This window comes from Phyllostomus hastatus, unplaced genomic scaffold (assembly GCF_019186645.2).
Source record: "Phyllostomus hastatus isolate PE091 unplaced genomic scaffold, TTU_PhHast_1.1 phas_scaffold_21, whole genome shotgun sequence".
Taxonomy (NCBI): domain Eukaryota; kingdom Metazoa; phylum Chordata; class Mammalia; order Chiroptera; family Phyllostomidae; genus Phyllostomus; species Phyllostomus hastatus.
In genome coordinates, this window is record NW_025334017.1 from 22216466 (window position 1) to 22234309 (window position 17844).

Consider the following 17844-nt stretch of genomic DNA (forward strand, 5'->3'; position numbering starts at 1 on the left):
ACAATCAAATTGAGAGTCTCTGGCAATTACTCAGACTCTCCCAAGGAGAGCTCAGTGCAAAAGAGAGCCGAAGAAGATGCCAATAGGATAAAAGAATGAAACAAACTTGAATCATTTTGGACAGGATGGAAAATCAGAAGGGAAAACAGAACGTGTTAAGTAAAGCCAAAACCAAACCACAAACGCAGGGACAAAACTAACTGAGCTTAAGACTAACTTGTGCCATTGCTTAAAGTATTTTAAGCAAAAGTGATTAGTATATGATGGAATAAAATAAACAATTTCCAAAAAAAAGATTTATTACTAAGCAGTTGAAGTCACCCTAAGGAACAAATACACATTTTGTTTTGATCGTTTTACTCATTAAAAAAAAAGAACTTTAACTCATTAAAGCAAAATATATATTTAAATTTGTGGAATTATTTAACCTTTAATAAAAATAAATTCTTGAAAATTAGTGAACAGAGGATAATTCAGTGAGAAAATCATGACTATATTAAAATTTTTGGCTTAAAAAAATGCCAAAAAGACAAGCTAATCCATTCTAACAAAGCACGAGAGGCTGATACAGGAAACCAGGGCATTGAGGGACCACTTTACAACGAAAAAATCAACCGTCAGGACGGATGTTTATGTTCAGCAGCACACCGCCTTGGAAAGCAAGCTTAAATGGAGCAGGCTGCTTAGAGTCAGAATAAGGGAAGTTAGCTCTGATTTCTGTGAATGGTCCTGCCATCAGGCTCTATCAGGCTGACCAGGTGCTCACAGAGTAGGCAGGATGGCACTTCACGTGCATTGTCAAGGTCTGTCTCCTGAGACACTTTTCTCTCTGGAATGCCACTGCTGGCCAGTGCCCCCTCTTGACTAGAACAGTTTCCATGGATGTACTGGTAACTTCATTACAATCCTTTCAGGCCTGTGAAGCCATTCTGTCTCTTGACAACTGCTTAGATCTGCTCTGAATTATTACATGTTGATTTCATAGTGTAAGATCCTTGGTTGAGGTGGGAGCGGACTGGGAGATTTCACTGTTGCTCCAGTGGAATTTGTTAAGAGCTCTGTACGAAGGGCAAACTTGGACTATAAACACAGTGTGTGTGGGAAGACCTGAATGTTGATCATTGCTGAAGCTGTGTGATGGTATATGGGGTTTTGTTAAACTATTTTATTTTTAAAACTGTTAAATAAAAACACCTGGATGGCAGTCATATATAAATAATCAATTATTATCTATAAGTAGCCTTACAAGATGTTGCTAAGAATACAAACATACAACATAAACCAGACAGACTATCTTCATGGAACTTACAGTCCAGTGGGAGAATATCTTAAGGGTGAAATTCAATATTTAATTTTTGTAAAGATATTTTAAGATATTAAATGAAAGATTAAAGGAGCTGATAAGCAGATACCCCTTTTTTCTAGAGACAATTAAGAAGAAAGCAATGACTTAGAAGGTAAGCGTATTGAGGCTGGAGTCAGAATACTTGGTTCTGACTCCAAGCTCACTAACTGCTAAATGGATGGCCTTGGAAAAGTATTCAACTTCTCCAAGGCTCCATTATCTAAACTAGAATATGGGGATAATACCAACACCTACCTCTTAGGATCATCAAGAATTAAAACAATTATTCATACCAAGTGGTTACCACAGAACCTAACAGATAATAAACATTAAATAAATGTCAGGTATAATGATAATTATGGTGTAGAGAAGTTCAGCACTTGGCTTTTCTGGAAGTGAGACGATTTTGGTCTATAATCCTACAGTATTCAAAATCTTAAGGCTGATTGTGGGTAGCTGGTATGAACACCAGGAAAAGGGGGAATGAATGAGTAAGTGCAAGCCGGAGAGCGGGCCGCTATGCATGTTCCTCCTGAATCCGCTTCCCTAGCGAGCACAGCAAAACGGGACTGCAAGACAAGAACTCTGTTGATTCTGTGCTCAGTGATTCATAGTGCTGGGGATTCCAAGCCTGACTGCTACTTGTGACACCATCTCTCTGGTAACAAAAACAAATAATTTAACAAAGCCTGAATAGTAATTACCCAGCACTCAAAAAACAACCCAGTTACAAAGACGCTGACATTTACCATAAAGCTGTAAAGAGATATGTGATTTTCCATATTTAATCACCACCACCCTAACCTTGCCCCTCACCCAGGCCCATTTATCTTTTAGAAAACTCAGCTGGTTTCCTAATGCTGCTGCTGCAAAAAGGAATAATGACCTCTGTCAGGGCACCTGAAAACACACCACCAGCCTCGAGAAGGAGCACTTAGCTCATAGCACTTCAGTGAAAATGTCAGGACCACCCTGAAGTATTGAAGTCCTGGAAATGCCAAGTAAGGAGAGGAGCTGAACAATTAAGGTAATGGGTAACAGCAAGCCAAGAAAAAACGAAGCTGAGTATCAGAAAAATCTCCTACGCTGCCATAATCTTACGCCAAAAGTTTTTTCAAAGAAATGTGTGGTACCATCCAAGGTTTTGGTCACCTAAAATTAACTCAGACTTCATCGGAAAACATTGTCAGCACAATGCAAATTTTATGGGGAAAGAACTAAATGGCTTCTTCTTTCTCAATATTTCTAGGTTTCCCTGGAAAAGTAGGCACAAAAAGAGTACATTCTTTTTTTTTTAGATTTTATTTATTTATTTGTTTGTTTGTTTATTTATTTATTTGAGAGAGAGAGAAAGGGAGGGTGAAAGAGAGGGAAAGAAACATCAATGTGTGGTTGCCTCTCACATGACTCTTACTGGGGACCTGGCCCACAACCCAGGCATGTGCCCTGGCTGGGAATCGAACCATCGAACTGGCTACCCTTTGGGTTATCAGGCCAGCACTCACTCCACTGAGCCACACCAACCAGGGCTAAAGGGCACATTTTTGAAAATTGATAGCACTTGGGTAGCAGCCCCGATATGTATTCTGTTCACTAAAGTGTTCCCAGCAGGCATCAGGGCCTCATATATACTACGTTTGATAAATGTTCGTGGAGCTGTCAATAAAATTCTTCAGGCTAGGGAAAATGTGCTTATAATTGCTGGTCTAACTGCTATCCAGTTTATACTGATTTCCTCACTCTACAGTAACAGAAACAGGAGCAGGAACAAAGGGGCCAAATCCATGAACACACTTGTGGGTCCCTCTGGGAGGGCTACACTGCACAAACTGGTATGAACTCCATCTGGGTCCACACTGTGTCTCAGATCACCTAATGGGAAACTGAAATGATTTGAGGCAAGAGAGTATGAGAAGGATGGCAGTAAACAGTTGCTGAATGAACGCATGAATGAACTCTACATTGCTATTACACTGCAACTTATGGCTTCCTAAAAACACCAGTGCACGGGATAGGCCTGATGACATGTACTGACTTAGCTTTGGTGTTTCCTTTCTCTCTTATGAAATTTTTCAAACACAAATGTAAACTAGTGACAGCATTATAGACCCTGTGTAGATGGAGGTAGACACTTAAACTGACTTATCTGCCATGGGACTCGTCAAGCGATTTCTTTGTAGGGCTGGCTGCATCTGCGAGTAAATAGAAGCAGTAAGTGTCTCTGGAGAGCATCCGGCCAGAATATTCCCAAGATGCCAGATTACTGGGTGGAGATATTAGGAGTGGCACATCCAGATGTCAAGATTTCATCGAGTTGTGATTAAATATACTGAAAGATCTAAGATTTAGTCTGCAGTTGTTGATGTGAATAACACAGGAAAGTATAATTTTTGGTTTGAAGAGTTGTCATTCAAAAGAGAGAATACTGTTTTGCATTGTTTCATAGGGCAGGATTAGATGGAAAGATAAAAGCTTTGGGCCCTGGTCAGGTGGGTTGATTGGTTAGAGTGTCATCCTGATACGCCAAGGTAGTGGGGTTCGACCCTCAGTCAGGGCACATACAAGAATAAACCAATGATACATAAAAAATAAGTGGAACAACAAATCAATGTTTCTTTCTCAGTTTCCCTCTCAAATCAATAATAATACAAAAAATAAAAGCTTTTGGCTCAAAATTGAGAAAAAATAGTTCTCTCCTAATAGATATTTGAAAAGAAGCTGATGATTATTTAAAAAAAATAATAACCACTTGTTTTTGAGCTGGTAAATAAAGAACTTATTTAGAATATAGAATTCCATACTCAGCAATACGGTCAATAAGAGCATAAAATAAATATTTTCAGACAAACAAAACCTGAGAGATTTTACCACTAGTAAATCCTAGTAAAAAACCCACTAAAAGATGTTCTTTGTAAATTAAACCCCCCAAAAGGAATATGAGGCAAAAAGCAATGGTAAGAAAGAATTTTGTGTGTGAATAAATCTACACATTATAAAAAATAATGACTAATGATGGATAAAAGAAAAATTTTAATGCCATACAAAAATAATATGTAAAGTGTGCACGGTGTGGTAGAATTAAAGTGTTCTGAGATCCTTCACTTGTTTGAGAGATGATCAATAAAAGCATTAATTGTGTACTTTGTTAATTTCAGTATGTATGTTAAAATTCTAAGGGTGAAAACAGAAATAGAAGGAAATAAAATGTAAAACATGATTACTACCCACACCTTACAAAACAGGAAACTGAGGCTCACTAAAGTGACTGACATGACCAAGTTTACCCCACCAATGGCTAGCATGATGTGACAATGTGTTTGAATTGCAAGTTCTGTGATTTTTTTCCTTCTCTGTCATACAGCCTCTGATTTAGGTGATAAGTGAAAATAGTGTGTTAAGCTAATGTTCAAGTCAATAAGGCAAAAACCTCACGCTGCTGCCAGCATATCTTTATATCAACAGAACCCTGTGGTAAAAGTGCTGTGACTTTACTTAGCAATTCTCTTATTTCTCACATCCTCTTCATTCTCACCTGCCTCCTGACTCATTCATTCCCACATTCTCCACATTATGTTTCTCCTAGGCTCTATTTTTTAATTTTATTTTTAATTTTGGTTTTAGAAAGAGGGGAAGAGAGGGAGAGAAACATCAATGGGAGAGAGAAACATCGATTGGCTGCCTTCCCTACGTGCTGTGACTGGGGACAGAACCTGAAACCCAGGCGTGTGCCCTGCCCAGGAATCAAACCTGTGAACTTTCAGTTTGCGGGATGATGCCCAAACAGCTGAGCCACACTGGTCGGGGAGTTTCTGTTTTGTTTGTTAAAAGAGGGGAAGGGAAAGTGAAAGACAGGGAGCGAGGCTCTAAATTTTTACTGTTTTTTCCCCCTCTTCCTCCTTCCCATTAAAAACAAACTTTGTACACATTTGTATTTGTATGTACACATATGTGTAAAGATGTTTAATATTTATGAATCATTCATTTTTTCTAATTTTTCAAAATCCCAATATATATGCTGTGGAGAGTGGTAAATTCTAAATGCATAGTTTTTATTGAGATACAGTTTGTCTGGAAGATTTCTACAGAGATGGAAGTGCTTCCTTCTATTGCAGCGCTCTACCACTGAAGTGAGCATGTAATGTCAAAAAGCAATAGTGCCACCTGGGACGTGACCGAGGCACCAAATCTTAGCAGCAATAGGTGGTCCCCTGGCAAGTTGCTGCTAGAGTCAAAGACTGTATCTCTGCTTGTAGTAGTGATTCTCTTCTTGCCAAAACCATTTCAATTGGTTTCTACCTACACTATTCTATTGAAGCCAGGCAGGAAATTCTTCAGGGTGTACCCAAGACTACAGTGCAAACTCCTAGACCACAGTGAGTCATGCTAAATCATTCTCGCTGACCTCCCCCTCAACCTAGTTTGCCTGGAGATATTTCTGTAATACTTTTTGAGGTAATAAATCTTCAGGGTATGCAATCTGCCTACTAGCCTACGTAAAAGCATGTAAGCCTTTGAAATGAACTCTGGGTCTCCTACCATACAACTTGTCAGATGTATAAAAACAATATAAAATCAAGTTCACAGCAACTTTAACACAGGGCCAGCTGATTATATTCTGCCATTGGCATTAGCAATCCAAAGATCTATATTCTGAATGTACTGTTGAAGAAAACCATACAACATTTTTATTATAAAGAAAGGAATGGTATTTCACACTGTGAAATAAATCTGCAGGATTGTGGTATTAGGCAAGTCTTATATCTGCAGGCAAAGAAATCTTGAGTAATTAAAACCTAAACCAATTTAAATAATTGTTCCACTAACCAAAAATAAAGTAACCAAGTAAGAAAAAGCAAACAAGAAAATATCACATGATTTTTTCCTTTTATTTCCTCCTGTTCACTAAATGTAAATTGCTCCATTGCTAACTCCACCCACCTGCTTTAACTCCCCAAAAGATAACCTAGGAAAGAAGAAAATGTTTATGGGCCTCGATAATCCCAAAACAGAACAATCCATTTCAGAATGATTAAACTTGACTGTATTCTGTTTCACAATTATTCATAGCTCATTGAATAATATCATTACTAAGAATGAATAAGTCTACCAAGCTCCAACACAGCTTCCTCTTCGACAAAGTGCATGGAAATATGCTGATTACAACAACCAAAAACCCACTTAACTGAGCCACTGAAGACTTTTGGAGGAGTGAGCTTTGTAGCAGTGAAAACATAATAAAAATAATGGATGGTACTTTAGCAGACAGGGCCAATAGGTTAAGGAGAGAAGGATAAATAGAAAACTATAGGTAAAGGATTAACAAGCAAAAGAGCTCTTACTGTGTGGTCTCAGAAAATGGTCCTGGCAAATCAGAGATTTAATCTGATTGTTTCCTGGAGCCAGACCTAGGCTCTGTTGAGCCAAAGCCCTTATCCCCACGGTGAAGAGCACAAGGTCTGTCAGCTGGTTTACCAGGCCTAGCTATGGACCCCAGGTCGGGGTGGCGGAAGTAACAACACACATCCAGCGGCACTCGGGCATGTCCTAAATAAGATTATAGCAAGGTAATAAATAATATGCCAAGGCTAATCTCCTCGGCACTGTTCCAAGAGAGTTCCTCTGGAATGGGGTTACTTCAGATTTTAACTTAAGTATTTAACAGATCCAGATACAGATGTGATTAGCAGTTTTCTACACTTGGAGTCCTCTCTCCATAAAAGATCAGAAGAGCCTAAGAATAAAAGATAAGTCGGCTCGAGTCATAATTCTATTCCCTTTCCTCCATCCAAAAAATAATCTCACGACTCTCTCCGTCTTCCTTCTCTACTTTGCTTTGGGGAAGTCTTGAGATAGTCTTTTTGCGCCCCCACCCCGCCCCCCGTGAGTGTCTGTCTCACATGGTGTGCAGCACAGAAGCCTTGGCAGCCACACAGGACCCGCACCACAGGGGCCAGTCAACGCTCTTTCCCGCCCGTCACACAGGTCAGGGGTAGCTGCAGCCAGCAGCTTATTTCTCCAGGGAGCTCAGAGAACAGCTTTGCCCAATGCCTCTGCTCCCAATCCCTGCAATGGTTCGGCACCAATCTCTCAGGGTTCTCTTGTAAGTCACTCATGACCAAACCAAAAAGCCATAAATTAAAAAAGCAAAGGTATGTCCTTTATTGGGACGAGTTATTGGCAGCAAAGAAAAAATAAAGCAAGCCAAATAAAATAGATAAACCTGAGAACCAGCAAATCAGATTAGAAAACAATGTGCTGCTGGCATTTAAACAAAGTAAACAATATGCTGCATTTACATAAAGTAATCCCACAGCAACACCTGTTGCCTTCCTGCCACATTCCCAGATTCCTCTGGCATGGGGCTGGACACGACTGTCACCTCTGTGCACCGAGAGGCTCCCGGCGGACAACACTGCCTCCGACTTACCTGGGCCTGCTTGCACACTTTCACAGGGTGAAGTGTGTCTTGGTAGAAAAGCTGATGATAAGCCTGGAGGTCAAACCAGAAGTACACACAGTTCTGCCACAACTGCAGAAGGAAAGATGGAAAGCGTGCACCGATTATTGCCACCCAATTGTGAAAACTCTACAGACCTCTCATTTCAAATAAAAATGACTGCTTAACTCCTTGGGGTTATCATAAATCAGGTTCAATTTAAGACGGTTTTATCTTCTACCACAAATTGGCAACACACACAATAAGTATTGGTGTTGTCAGTAGGACATTATATTTTTGCATGTGTGCTTCTCACCTAATTGGTCATTAAAATGGTAAGTGTTCTACTTAACAGTTAAAGAGTGATCACGTATTTCTGGCAGGAACCCAAAATCTACAGGTATTTTGGCATATATGGGCAAATGTATATCACAACAGAACCAAACACTACTCTTCATTTGAACCAATGAAATTCTCTTCATCTGAGGCAAAGTGAAGACTTTGTGTATTAAAAAAAATAAAAATAACTTTGCCACTACTCATTGTAATGTGTAATTATTATAATTATTAAAATCAAATTAAAGGATTGATAGAAATTCACTCTTAATATAAGATTTATTACACTGAAACACTTACGTGAAAATAAACTATTTTTAACAGTGCAAGTTAATTTTTGCCTATCTGTATTTTACTTTTCATTTTAATTTTAGGAGGATAGTGAAACAAAGAAAATTATCACTGAGATGTTTAAAATATTGCTAAATATTTAGTAAGAAATTTGTTACCAGGGATGGGAATTTTAACATCAAATTCAATTATTTGAACATTGGATTATTTGAACCCCTCTTATTTTAAAATGAAGTTAAATTTTCTACCTTGTTCCCTGAATGCTCACAGAATTTAGTAAAGAAGAATCCAGATCTATTTTCTACATACAAAGATTGCAACAAATTCTCCATGTCAAATCCTCCCAAGGCACCATCTGCTGTGGTTTTAACCTAGATAACAAAACAGAAGGCTATTATCCACCCAAAACACTGTCATTTTTTTCATGGCGCTGTACAACAGGGTTTCATCAGTTCTGCCCAGCCGTCGTCTCCCCGGATCGTTTTATTTTTGTACCATGTATGTGATCAATGCAGCATGTCTGCCTCTGACTGTCATATAAGGTTCACTTCTGGAGCCAAGGACAGCAGCAGTTGGTTCTATTTTAAACCAATCTGATCTCAGACATGATGTCAAAACGACTTCCCAGCCTCAACTATTTTCTTGTTTCAGGCACAGTGATACCACTTGAGGAGAGTCTTCCAAATCGCTGTTGGTGGTCTCTTTCCTACATGTTTACTGTTACTTTAGCCTTGAGGTGCTGCTAACATCGCTACAAGAGAGTTATAAAGAGAACTATCTTCAAGGCCTCTCGGTGCTGCTCATTAACAGTCCTGTGGGGGGTGGGAGGGTGTCCCTCTTTGGACATCTCACCCCGTACAAGTCACAGCCCTCAGAGTGTAAATGACAGGCAAGTTCTCATAGAACTTTGCTGTTTATGGGCTTCTCTGCCGGCGATGCTGGCAACTCTAGCACCATTCTTGAAACGCAGAAAGCTGGCTATCTCTCCAAGCACAGAGTTACTCTAGAGTGCAGATTTCTAACCCTAACTCTTTGCTATTTGTTGTGTGGAACTCGGACTTCTTAATCTTAAGATAACTGTGGCATAAACAATTTAGGGTTTAAATAAGTTTCTTGCTCTCTCTTTGCTGCAGTATCTCTCTGCCTCTTTCTTTATGGCCCCACTAAACAAATTCTGAGGTGAGAATGTAATGTTTTTATGATGTCTAACCACTGACATTCCAAAACTAAATTATCATTACTCTGGTAGCAAAAAATCCTAATTAGAAGAAAAGGGGAACTGTTTGCTTAGAATAAAATAGTGACACAAAATTATATCTAAGTGTTCAGACTATATCAGGACTACCAAGGTTACTACTTGAAGTATAATCCTTAGAGAACGTGAAATTGTTATATAGAATTGGTGTGCAAAATCCACATTTTCAAGGTAGCCACACTACAAAAATACATCATAAAATGCTTCATAAAAATTCTAAGCTTCTAAAACATAATATCAATATTATTTTTATCAAGCGTTACAAGCATAATAAAAACCCTAGAGTGTGTTATTTTGGTTTTGACGTGTCCTCATACTAAAACCAGAACACAGCTGTTTTTCAAAACAGTAATCAATAGAATATATAGCAATATGGTTCTCCAGAAGGAAATACAAGAGAAATTTTTATGTAAAAATACTTTTGCAAGGAAAAATTAAAATGTGTTGTTTAGTAAAGAAAAAATATTATGGTAAATCAATAATAATTCTTTAAAATCAAGGCACACTGATCAGTGAAATAAGGAATCAGATTAATCAGTCCTCAAAATACTTACCACAGGTTCTTCTGTATAAGTATATTTTCTATCCAGCTGGGGCTTCAGACATTCAGAAATGTCAGTAAACGATGTTAAACAAATCACTTCATTGCTGTCTCTCTTGTATCGTGACCTAAATTATAGAGATGAGAACTAACTGGTCAACAAACATTTTGAACACCTTTGGTATACATGGAACCACATTAATGAAAGATAAAATTATATGATCATCTTAATAGGTACAGAAAAGTCATTTGATAAAATTTAACTCCCATTCATGAGTAAAACTCTCAACACAGTGGGTTTAAAAGGAATGTACTTTATCATAATAGAAGCCATAAGTGACAAGTCCACAGCTAATATCATACCCGTCAGTGAAAAGATGAAAGCTTTTCCTCTAAGATCAGGAACAAGACAAAGATGTCCACTCTCATCATTCTTATTTAATACTAGTATTAGATGTCTTAGCTAGAGCAATTAAGCAAGACAAAAAAATAAAAAGCAACCAAATCAAAAAGGAAGAGGCAAAACTGTCACTATTTGCAGATGAAATACTATTATACATAGAAAACCCTAGCGATTCCATAAAAAGTCTTTTAGAACTAATCATCAAGTTCAGTAAAGTTGCAGGATACAAAGTCAATATACAAAAACCAGTTGCATTTCTATATTCTAATAATGAACTATCAGAAAGAGCAAGTAAGAAAAACAATTTCGTTTACAGTTGTACCAAAAAGAATAAGATACCTAGAAATAAACTTAACCAAAGAGGTGAAAAATTTATACAATATAAACTGTAAAATATTGCTAAAATAAATGAGAGGAGACATAACTAAATGAAAACACAGCTCATGTTCATGCATCGGACAACTTAATTTTGATAAGATGTCAACACCATGAAAGGCAATCTATAGAATCAATACAACTCCAATCAAAGTCCCAATGACATTTTTGCAGAAACAGAAAAACCTATCCTAAAATTCATATAGAATTTCAATGGGCCTCAAGTAGCCAAAACAATCTTAAAATCATAAAACAAAGCTGGATGGCTAACACTTCTTGATTTCAAAACTTACTTCAATACTACAGTAATCAAAACGTTGTGGTGTTTACATAAAGACAGACACATAGACAAGGGAATAACTTAGGGAGTCCAGAAATAAGCCCTTGCCTATAAGGTCAAATGATTTTTGACAAGGATGTCAAGACCGTTCAATGAGGAAGTGACAGTCTTTCCAACAAATGATTCTGGGAAATATGGATATCCAAATACGAAAGAATGAAGTTGGGCCCTTATCTAACACCAGATACAAAAATTCAAAATGGATTAAATACTTACATTTAAGAGCCCATGCTATCAAACTCTAGGAAGAAAACAGGACAAACACTTCATAATACTGAATTTGGCAATGGTTTCTTAGATGTGATATCAAAGACACAGGCAAAAAAAAATAGACAAATTAGACTTCATAAAAGTTTAAAAATTTTGTGCACCAAATAACACTAAGAGTAATAATGTGGCCTGTGTAATGGGAGAGAACCCACAGAGAACACCTACAACTCAAAAACAAGAAAACAAACAATCTGATTCAACAATGAGCAAGACTTGAATAGACATTTGTCCAAGAACATACACAAATGACCAATAAGCATATGAAAAGAGACTCAACATTACTAATCATTAAAGAGATGCAAATCAAAACTACAGTGAGATACTACCTCACATAATTAGGATGACTAGTATTTTTTAAAAGTCAGAAAATAACAACTGTTAGGAAGGATATGGAGGAATTAGAACTTTTGTACCCTGTTGGTAGCAATATTAAACAGTAGAGCCACTGTGGAAGCAGTATGGCAGGTTCTCAAAAATTAAAAATGGAATCACTGCTTGATCCAGCAATTCCACTTCCACACACAAGAATTGGAAATAGGGTCTTGAAGAGAGTTGTACATACATGTTCATAGCAGCATTATTCACAGTAGCCAAAATGTGAAAGCAAGCCAAGTGTCCACTGATGGATGAATGATTGAGCAGTATGTGATATACTTATTTATATTCATTCTATGTACATTAATATACAGGGGTGGTCAAATGAAGGTGTGCAGTTTTGTATGGAAAAAAGACATGCAGGTACGAAAATAATAACACAAGAATAAACTCTGTGTTTCACATACTCACAGCTATAAACCTACTTTTGCCCACCCCTGTATACATACAATGAACAGTTATTTAGCCCTAAAAAGGAATGACATTCTGAAATATGGTACAACATGGATGAACCCTGCATACATTATACTAAATAAAATAAGACAGCCACAAAAAGACAAATAATTTCCTTTATGCAAAGTACTGAGAATAGCCAAAATCATAGAGACAAAGTAAAATGGCAGTTGTCATGGCTGGGAGAGGAGCGGGGGGGAGTTGTTATTGTTTAGTGGGTGCACAGCTTCCATTTTACAAAATAAAAACAGCTCTAGAGATGGATGGTGGTGATGGCTGTACAATATTATTAATGTATTTAGTACCACTAACCTGTACAGTTTAAAAGGGTTAAAACCCAAACTAACACGTGAAAGAGAGACAGACTCATAGACACAGAGCAGGCTGAAGGCTCTGGGGAGATTGAGCAAAAAGGTAGAAGGACCCATGGATGTGGACGACAGTGCAGTAATTGTGGGAATGAAGGGGCCATAAGAGGGATAAAAGGTAATGGACAAAATACAACAAAATATATAATGTAAAAAAATAAGTAAAAATGGTTAAGACGGTAAATTTCGTGTTTTGTGTATTTTACCACAATAAAATAAAAATGAAAAAATCAGAGATGTCATTTCAGCAGTTGAGGTGCTTTTCCCTGAAGTGTTGCTCCTAATGAAGAGCATCTGAAAAACTAAGCATCGTGTTTCACGGTTGGCAAACCCAGAGGCTGAAGCCTAGTAGTGAGGATACAACGGAAGTAAACCGTCCTTGCACATGCTGCAGCGTGACTTTCGTCTTTTTGTTTGCTCAGAAAAATCCCTGTAATTTGATTAAGATTATCCTAGATGACCAGTGCTTAAGGAAAAGAAGAAAAACTTCATTGCAGAAAAATGTCAACCAAAATCTCAAATAAATTTGACAGACGATATTTCAAATGGAAGATATAGCTTAAAGTGAACCAATATAATAAATAAGAGTGGACAACGCAAAAAGAACAAAATTCAGCTTAAAATAGAACAACAGAGACTCACAGGAGCCTTAGATATTGAAACTATCAGACACAGACTTTAAACAACTGTGATCTAGGGGATTAAACAAAAGACTGAGAGTTTCAGCAAAGAACTGGAAACTAGGAAGCATATTATAACAGACCTAAAAAGATCCAAAGATAAATTATAGAAAATACAATAACTGAAGTTAGAAACATTAAATGTGACTAATAACAGATTAGACACAGTTGAATGGAGAAACAATAAACTAGAAAATAAGTCAAAAGAAAATGCCCAGAATAGGATGGAATACAGAAGACAGGGAATGAGAGAACAAATTAAGAAGGTCTTACATTCATTTAATTGGAGTCCCAGAGTAAGAGGAAATAAAGAGTAACATTACAAGAGATAACAGGTGATCATTTTCCAAAACTAATGAAAAACATCAAAGCCACAGATTTTTTTTAATGTTGACACTATTAAACATGTCACCGATTCTCCCTCCTTCCCCCTCCACCAAGCTCCTGACCCACCCTGCCCCCACCCCAGCCTTCACCACATTGTTGTCTGTGTCCATGGACTTTGCATATGTGCATACATGTACTGTGGCTTATCTCTTCCAGTCCCCATACCACCTCCCCTCTGAGATCTGTAAGTCCGTTCCATGTGCCCATGCATGTGCCCATGGATGCATGGATGTGCCATTCTGAGGATGTGCCCATGTGCCCAAGCATGTGCCCATGCTTCTGGCTTTATTTTGTTTGTCAGCTTATCTTTCTCATTAGATTCCACATATGAGTGAGACCATATGATATTTGTCAAAGCAGTTTTAATAACCCTGAGCTGGACGCAAAAAAGTAAACCCACACCTAAACATATTAAAATTATTAAAAACAAAAATAAAACAAACTACAAAGATAATACTGAAACAGCTGGAGAAAAGACACATCTTCAAAAGAAAAAAAAACTAGCCCAACAGCTAATACAGTAGTTCCCCCCTCATCCACTGTTTCTCCTTTCTCAGTTTCAGTTGCTCACGGTCATCTGCCGTCTGAAAGTATTAGATGGGAAATTCCAGAAGTGAACAATTCCTAACTTTTCAATTGTTTGCTCTTCTGAGGAGCATGACAATATCTCACGTCGTCCTGCTCTGTCTGATCTGGGACATGAATCACCCCTTTGTCAAGTGTATCCATGTTGTACATGCTACCCACCCATTAGTCCCTTAGCAGCCCTCTCGGTGTTCAGATCGACTGTCACAGTACCACAACACTTGTGTTCAAATCACCCTTAGCTCAATTGGTTATGGCCCCAAAGCATAACAATAGTGATGCTGGCTATTGGGATACACCAAAGAGAAGCCATAAAGTGCTTCCTATAAATGAAAAGGTAGTAGAGAAAAATAAGATACTTTGAGAGAGAGACAGAGACCACATTCACCTAACTTTTGTTACAATATACTGTTATAACTGTTCTATTTTATTAGTTTTGTTGTTAATCTCTTCCCACACCTAATTTGTAAACTGAGCTTTCTCATGGTGCACATGTGTGGAAGACAGTATCTAAGGGTTCTACACCTATCCAGGTTTTCAGGCATCCATGGGGGGCCTTGAAGTATATTTTCCGTGGATAAGTGGGGACTACTATATTTAGACAGAAACACTGGAAGCAAGAAAATAACAAAATAATATCTCAAAGTGCTGAAAGAACATAAGTACCAATCTACAATTCTGTACTCAGCAAAAATATTTAACTGCAATTTTCAACAGGCGTGTTGTGGCACACTGGTGTGTGGCAAGAATCTAAAACATGCAATACATGACTATTTAGTCAGGGGCATTGACCTCTTTCCCTCAGATTGTCAAATGAAAAAATGATAGCAGCCAACACACAATAGCTATCCAATGTGAATGAATCAAAATTATACTTATTTTTTTTGTCAAATTGCCAAAAATATATTTTTTGGTGTGCCACAGAATTTTAGTAATTAGTTTCTGCATGCCATGAGAAAGGTTGAAAATTGTTGATATTTAAGAATGAAAGTGACCACAACATAAATGAATCTTGAAAACATCATGCCAAATGAAAGATGCCAGAAACAAAAGGCCACCTATTAGATGATTTCATTTCCATGAAATGTCCAGAACAGGCAAATCCTTAGGGGCAGAAAGCAGGTGAGTGCTGACCAGGCACTGGGGGAGGGAAGCAGGGGGGTGATTACTAATGAGGCGGTGCTTCTTTTAGGGGTGATAAAACGTTCTGGAATTATATGTGGGAATGGTTTCATAACATTGTAAACATACTAAAAATTGCTGAATGGTACACCTGAACATGATGAAAATGGTGAATTTTATGTTATGTGAACTTTATCTCAGTAAAAAAAACAATGAAAGTAAAAAAAAATGAAACTAATGAAAGTGATCAATTATTAAACACAGAATTATTCACCAGCAGATCCCACACCAAAGTTAATACCAAAGTGCATTTTTTTCAGGCTGAAGAATAAAAATCCCATTTTTTTAAAAAATAAGAAAAAGGATAAATATGTGGGCCAATCTAAATGACTAACATACTATGTTACATAATGACAATATTTTTGAGAGATTTATGAGTTCTCCAGTTTGAGCAATACTGGATTCTCAGAGAAGTCAGTGCATGGCTGAGGAGCAGCTGGAGATCAGAAGTACCATCTCTTTAAAATACTAATCTCAGGAGTTCTACTCCTTATTTAAAGTGCTCATGGAAAGTATCTACCCCCAAATACCTATCACTAAAATATAAGAAAATCAATGTATTGGTTTTCAATTTCTATTTAATTTTTCAATTAAAAAAAATCTTACCATTGCAGAAAAGCACCTAGCACACAAAAGGCTGCACCTACCCTTTCTCGGCCACGTCATCCTTGGAAGAAACTGAATACCAAGTCTCACTCTTCCAAGGTCTTTGAATTGCTGTAGAGGGTTTCTTGGGAGATTTAGAAAGTTGTACTAAACTGGATTCTTCTTTCTAACAAGTGGTAAAATAATGAACAAAGTAAAAATGAGCAAGTTGAAAAAAAAAGGTAGGTAGAGAATAAAAGCATAGCTCTGCCTATATACCGAAAATTTGTTTTGATTACTAGAGGATGGGTTCTCTCACTCCACCACCTACTATTCTCCCCACTATAACAAAATTGTTCCTCTTCCCACATGCCCACTTTTATGAAACCAGCAACCGAAACCCCTATTGCTGTTTAGTCTCTAAGAAAGGAAAGGCCAAGCACTTTGATTTCCTTACATCATTGTGAAAGAGGATTCTTTCCTGGAGGAAGAACTTTGTAAAAACTTTTCTTTATTTTGTAGCTTAGTAGGGTTTAGTGCTCATGCCTGCATGTGGCAGCATGGAAAAAAGGGTGGCAAGGTGTGGAAAGGATGCAGGAATACCACTGGTCCATTATAGAGACCTACATCTTAGCAGAACTATTTCCTTCCATCAAAAAAAAATTATATGCATGGTTATTGTTCCCATTCTTAAAAGCTCTTTATGGTAAAAAGTTTTTAAATACAAAATATGAGATGCTACATGTGTGATCAAAAAAGTATGAACAGCTAAGCATCAAAATCAGAGGAAAAAGAATCAATCACCTAAACATGGGGTACATACAAATGTAACATTGTACAATAGTTAAAAGTAAGGACTATGAAAATTATGACACATGTGGAAAAATGCTGATAATAATAAAAAGACATAATCAGAACACAAAAGCATAAGGACATTAAAACTAGTTTCACAACAAGCCTAAGAGAAAATAAATAAATTAATATTGGATGGGCCAAAAAGTTCATTTAGTTTTTTCCGTAAAATAAAAGACACATTTTTTTGGTTTCACCAATAACTATTGATTTGGTTATTTTGGGTATGTCAGCTCTCTCCTGTGTGGTACAATGGTGACTGTTCTCAGTTAAAGTCTCCACTTGATCACTATCAACTTCAGATGGTCTGCCCAACTGTGAAGCATCATCCAGTGAGAAATCTCCAGCAGGAAATTTGCAAACCACTTTTGATCCATTTGATCAGTCACAGTACCTTCTCTATACACCACACAAATCTTTTTTTGCATTTCAGTTGCATTTTTACCTTTCTTGAAATAATAAAGCATAATATTCTGAAAATGTTGTATATTTTCTTCCATCATCAATATTAAAATGGTTGCACAAAAATTCACCAATTTTGATAAGTTTTTTAATGCATGCTAATGACAGCTGTCACAATAAAATTGAACAAAATTGTTTTGAATGAAGCTAAAGACAACTAAGCACTACTAGAGCTATCATACAGAAAAAAACAAATGAACTTTTTGGCCAACCCAATAGCTGTCTAGAAGTAGGTGAGATCAGAATAATTCATTTCTTCAGTTTCCAAATTTACAGTAGTTTTATTATTCTTATAATTGGAAAAGAAGGGTAAAGTTTTATTA

The 17844-nt window shown here is 37.2% G+C and overlaps 1 protein-coding gene across 1 annotated transcript in view; it reads right to left on the reverse strand.

Moving 5' to 3' along the window:
* The window catches only part of RGS22 (regulator of G protein signaling 22), a 120948-nt gene that overhangs the window by 53334 nt on the left and 49770 nt on the right, over positions 1–17844 (reverse strand). The window contains exons 11-14 of the mRNA XM_045861259.1: positions 16270–16394; positions 10218–10332; positions 8657–8779; positions 7773–7874 (exon numbers count right to left, since the gene is read on the reverse strand). Of these exons, the coding sequence (XP_045717215.1) occupies positions 7773–7874; positions 8657–8779; positions 10218–10332; positions 16270–16394 (465 nt within the window). The remainder of the gene's footprint in view (positions 1–7772; positions 7875–8656; positions 8780–10217; positions 10333–16269; positions 16395–17844) is intronic.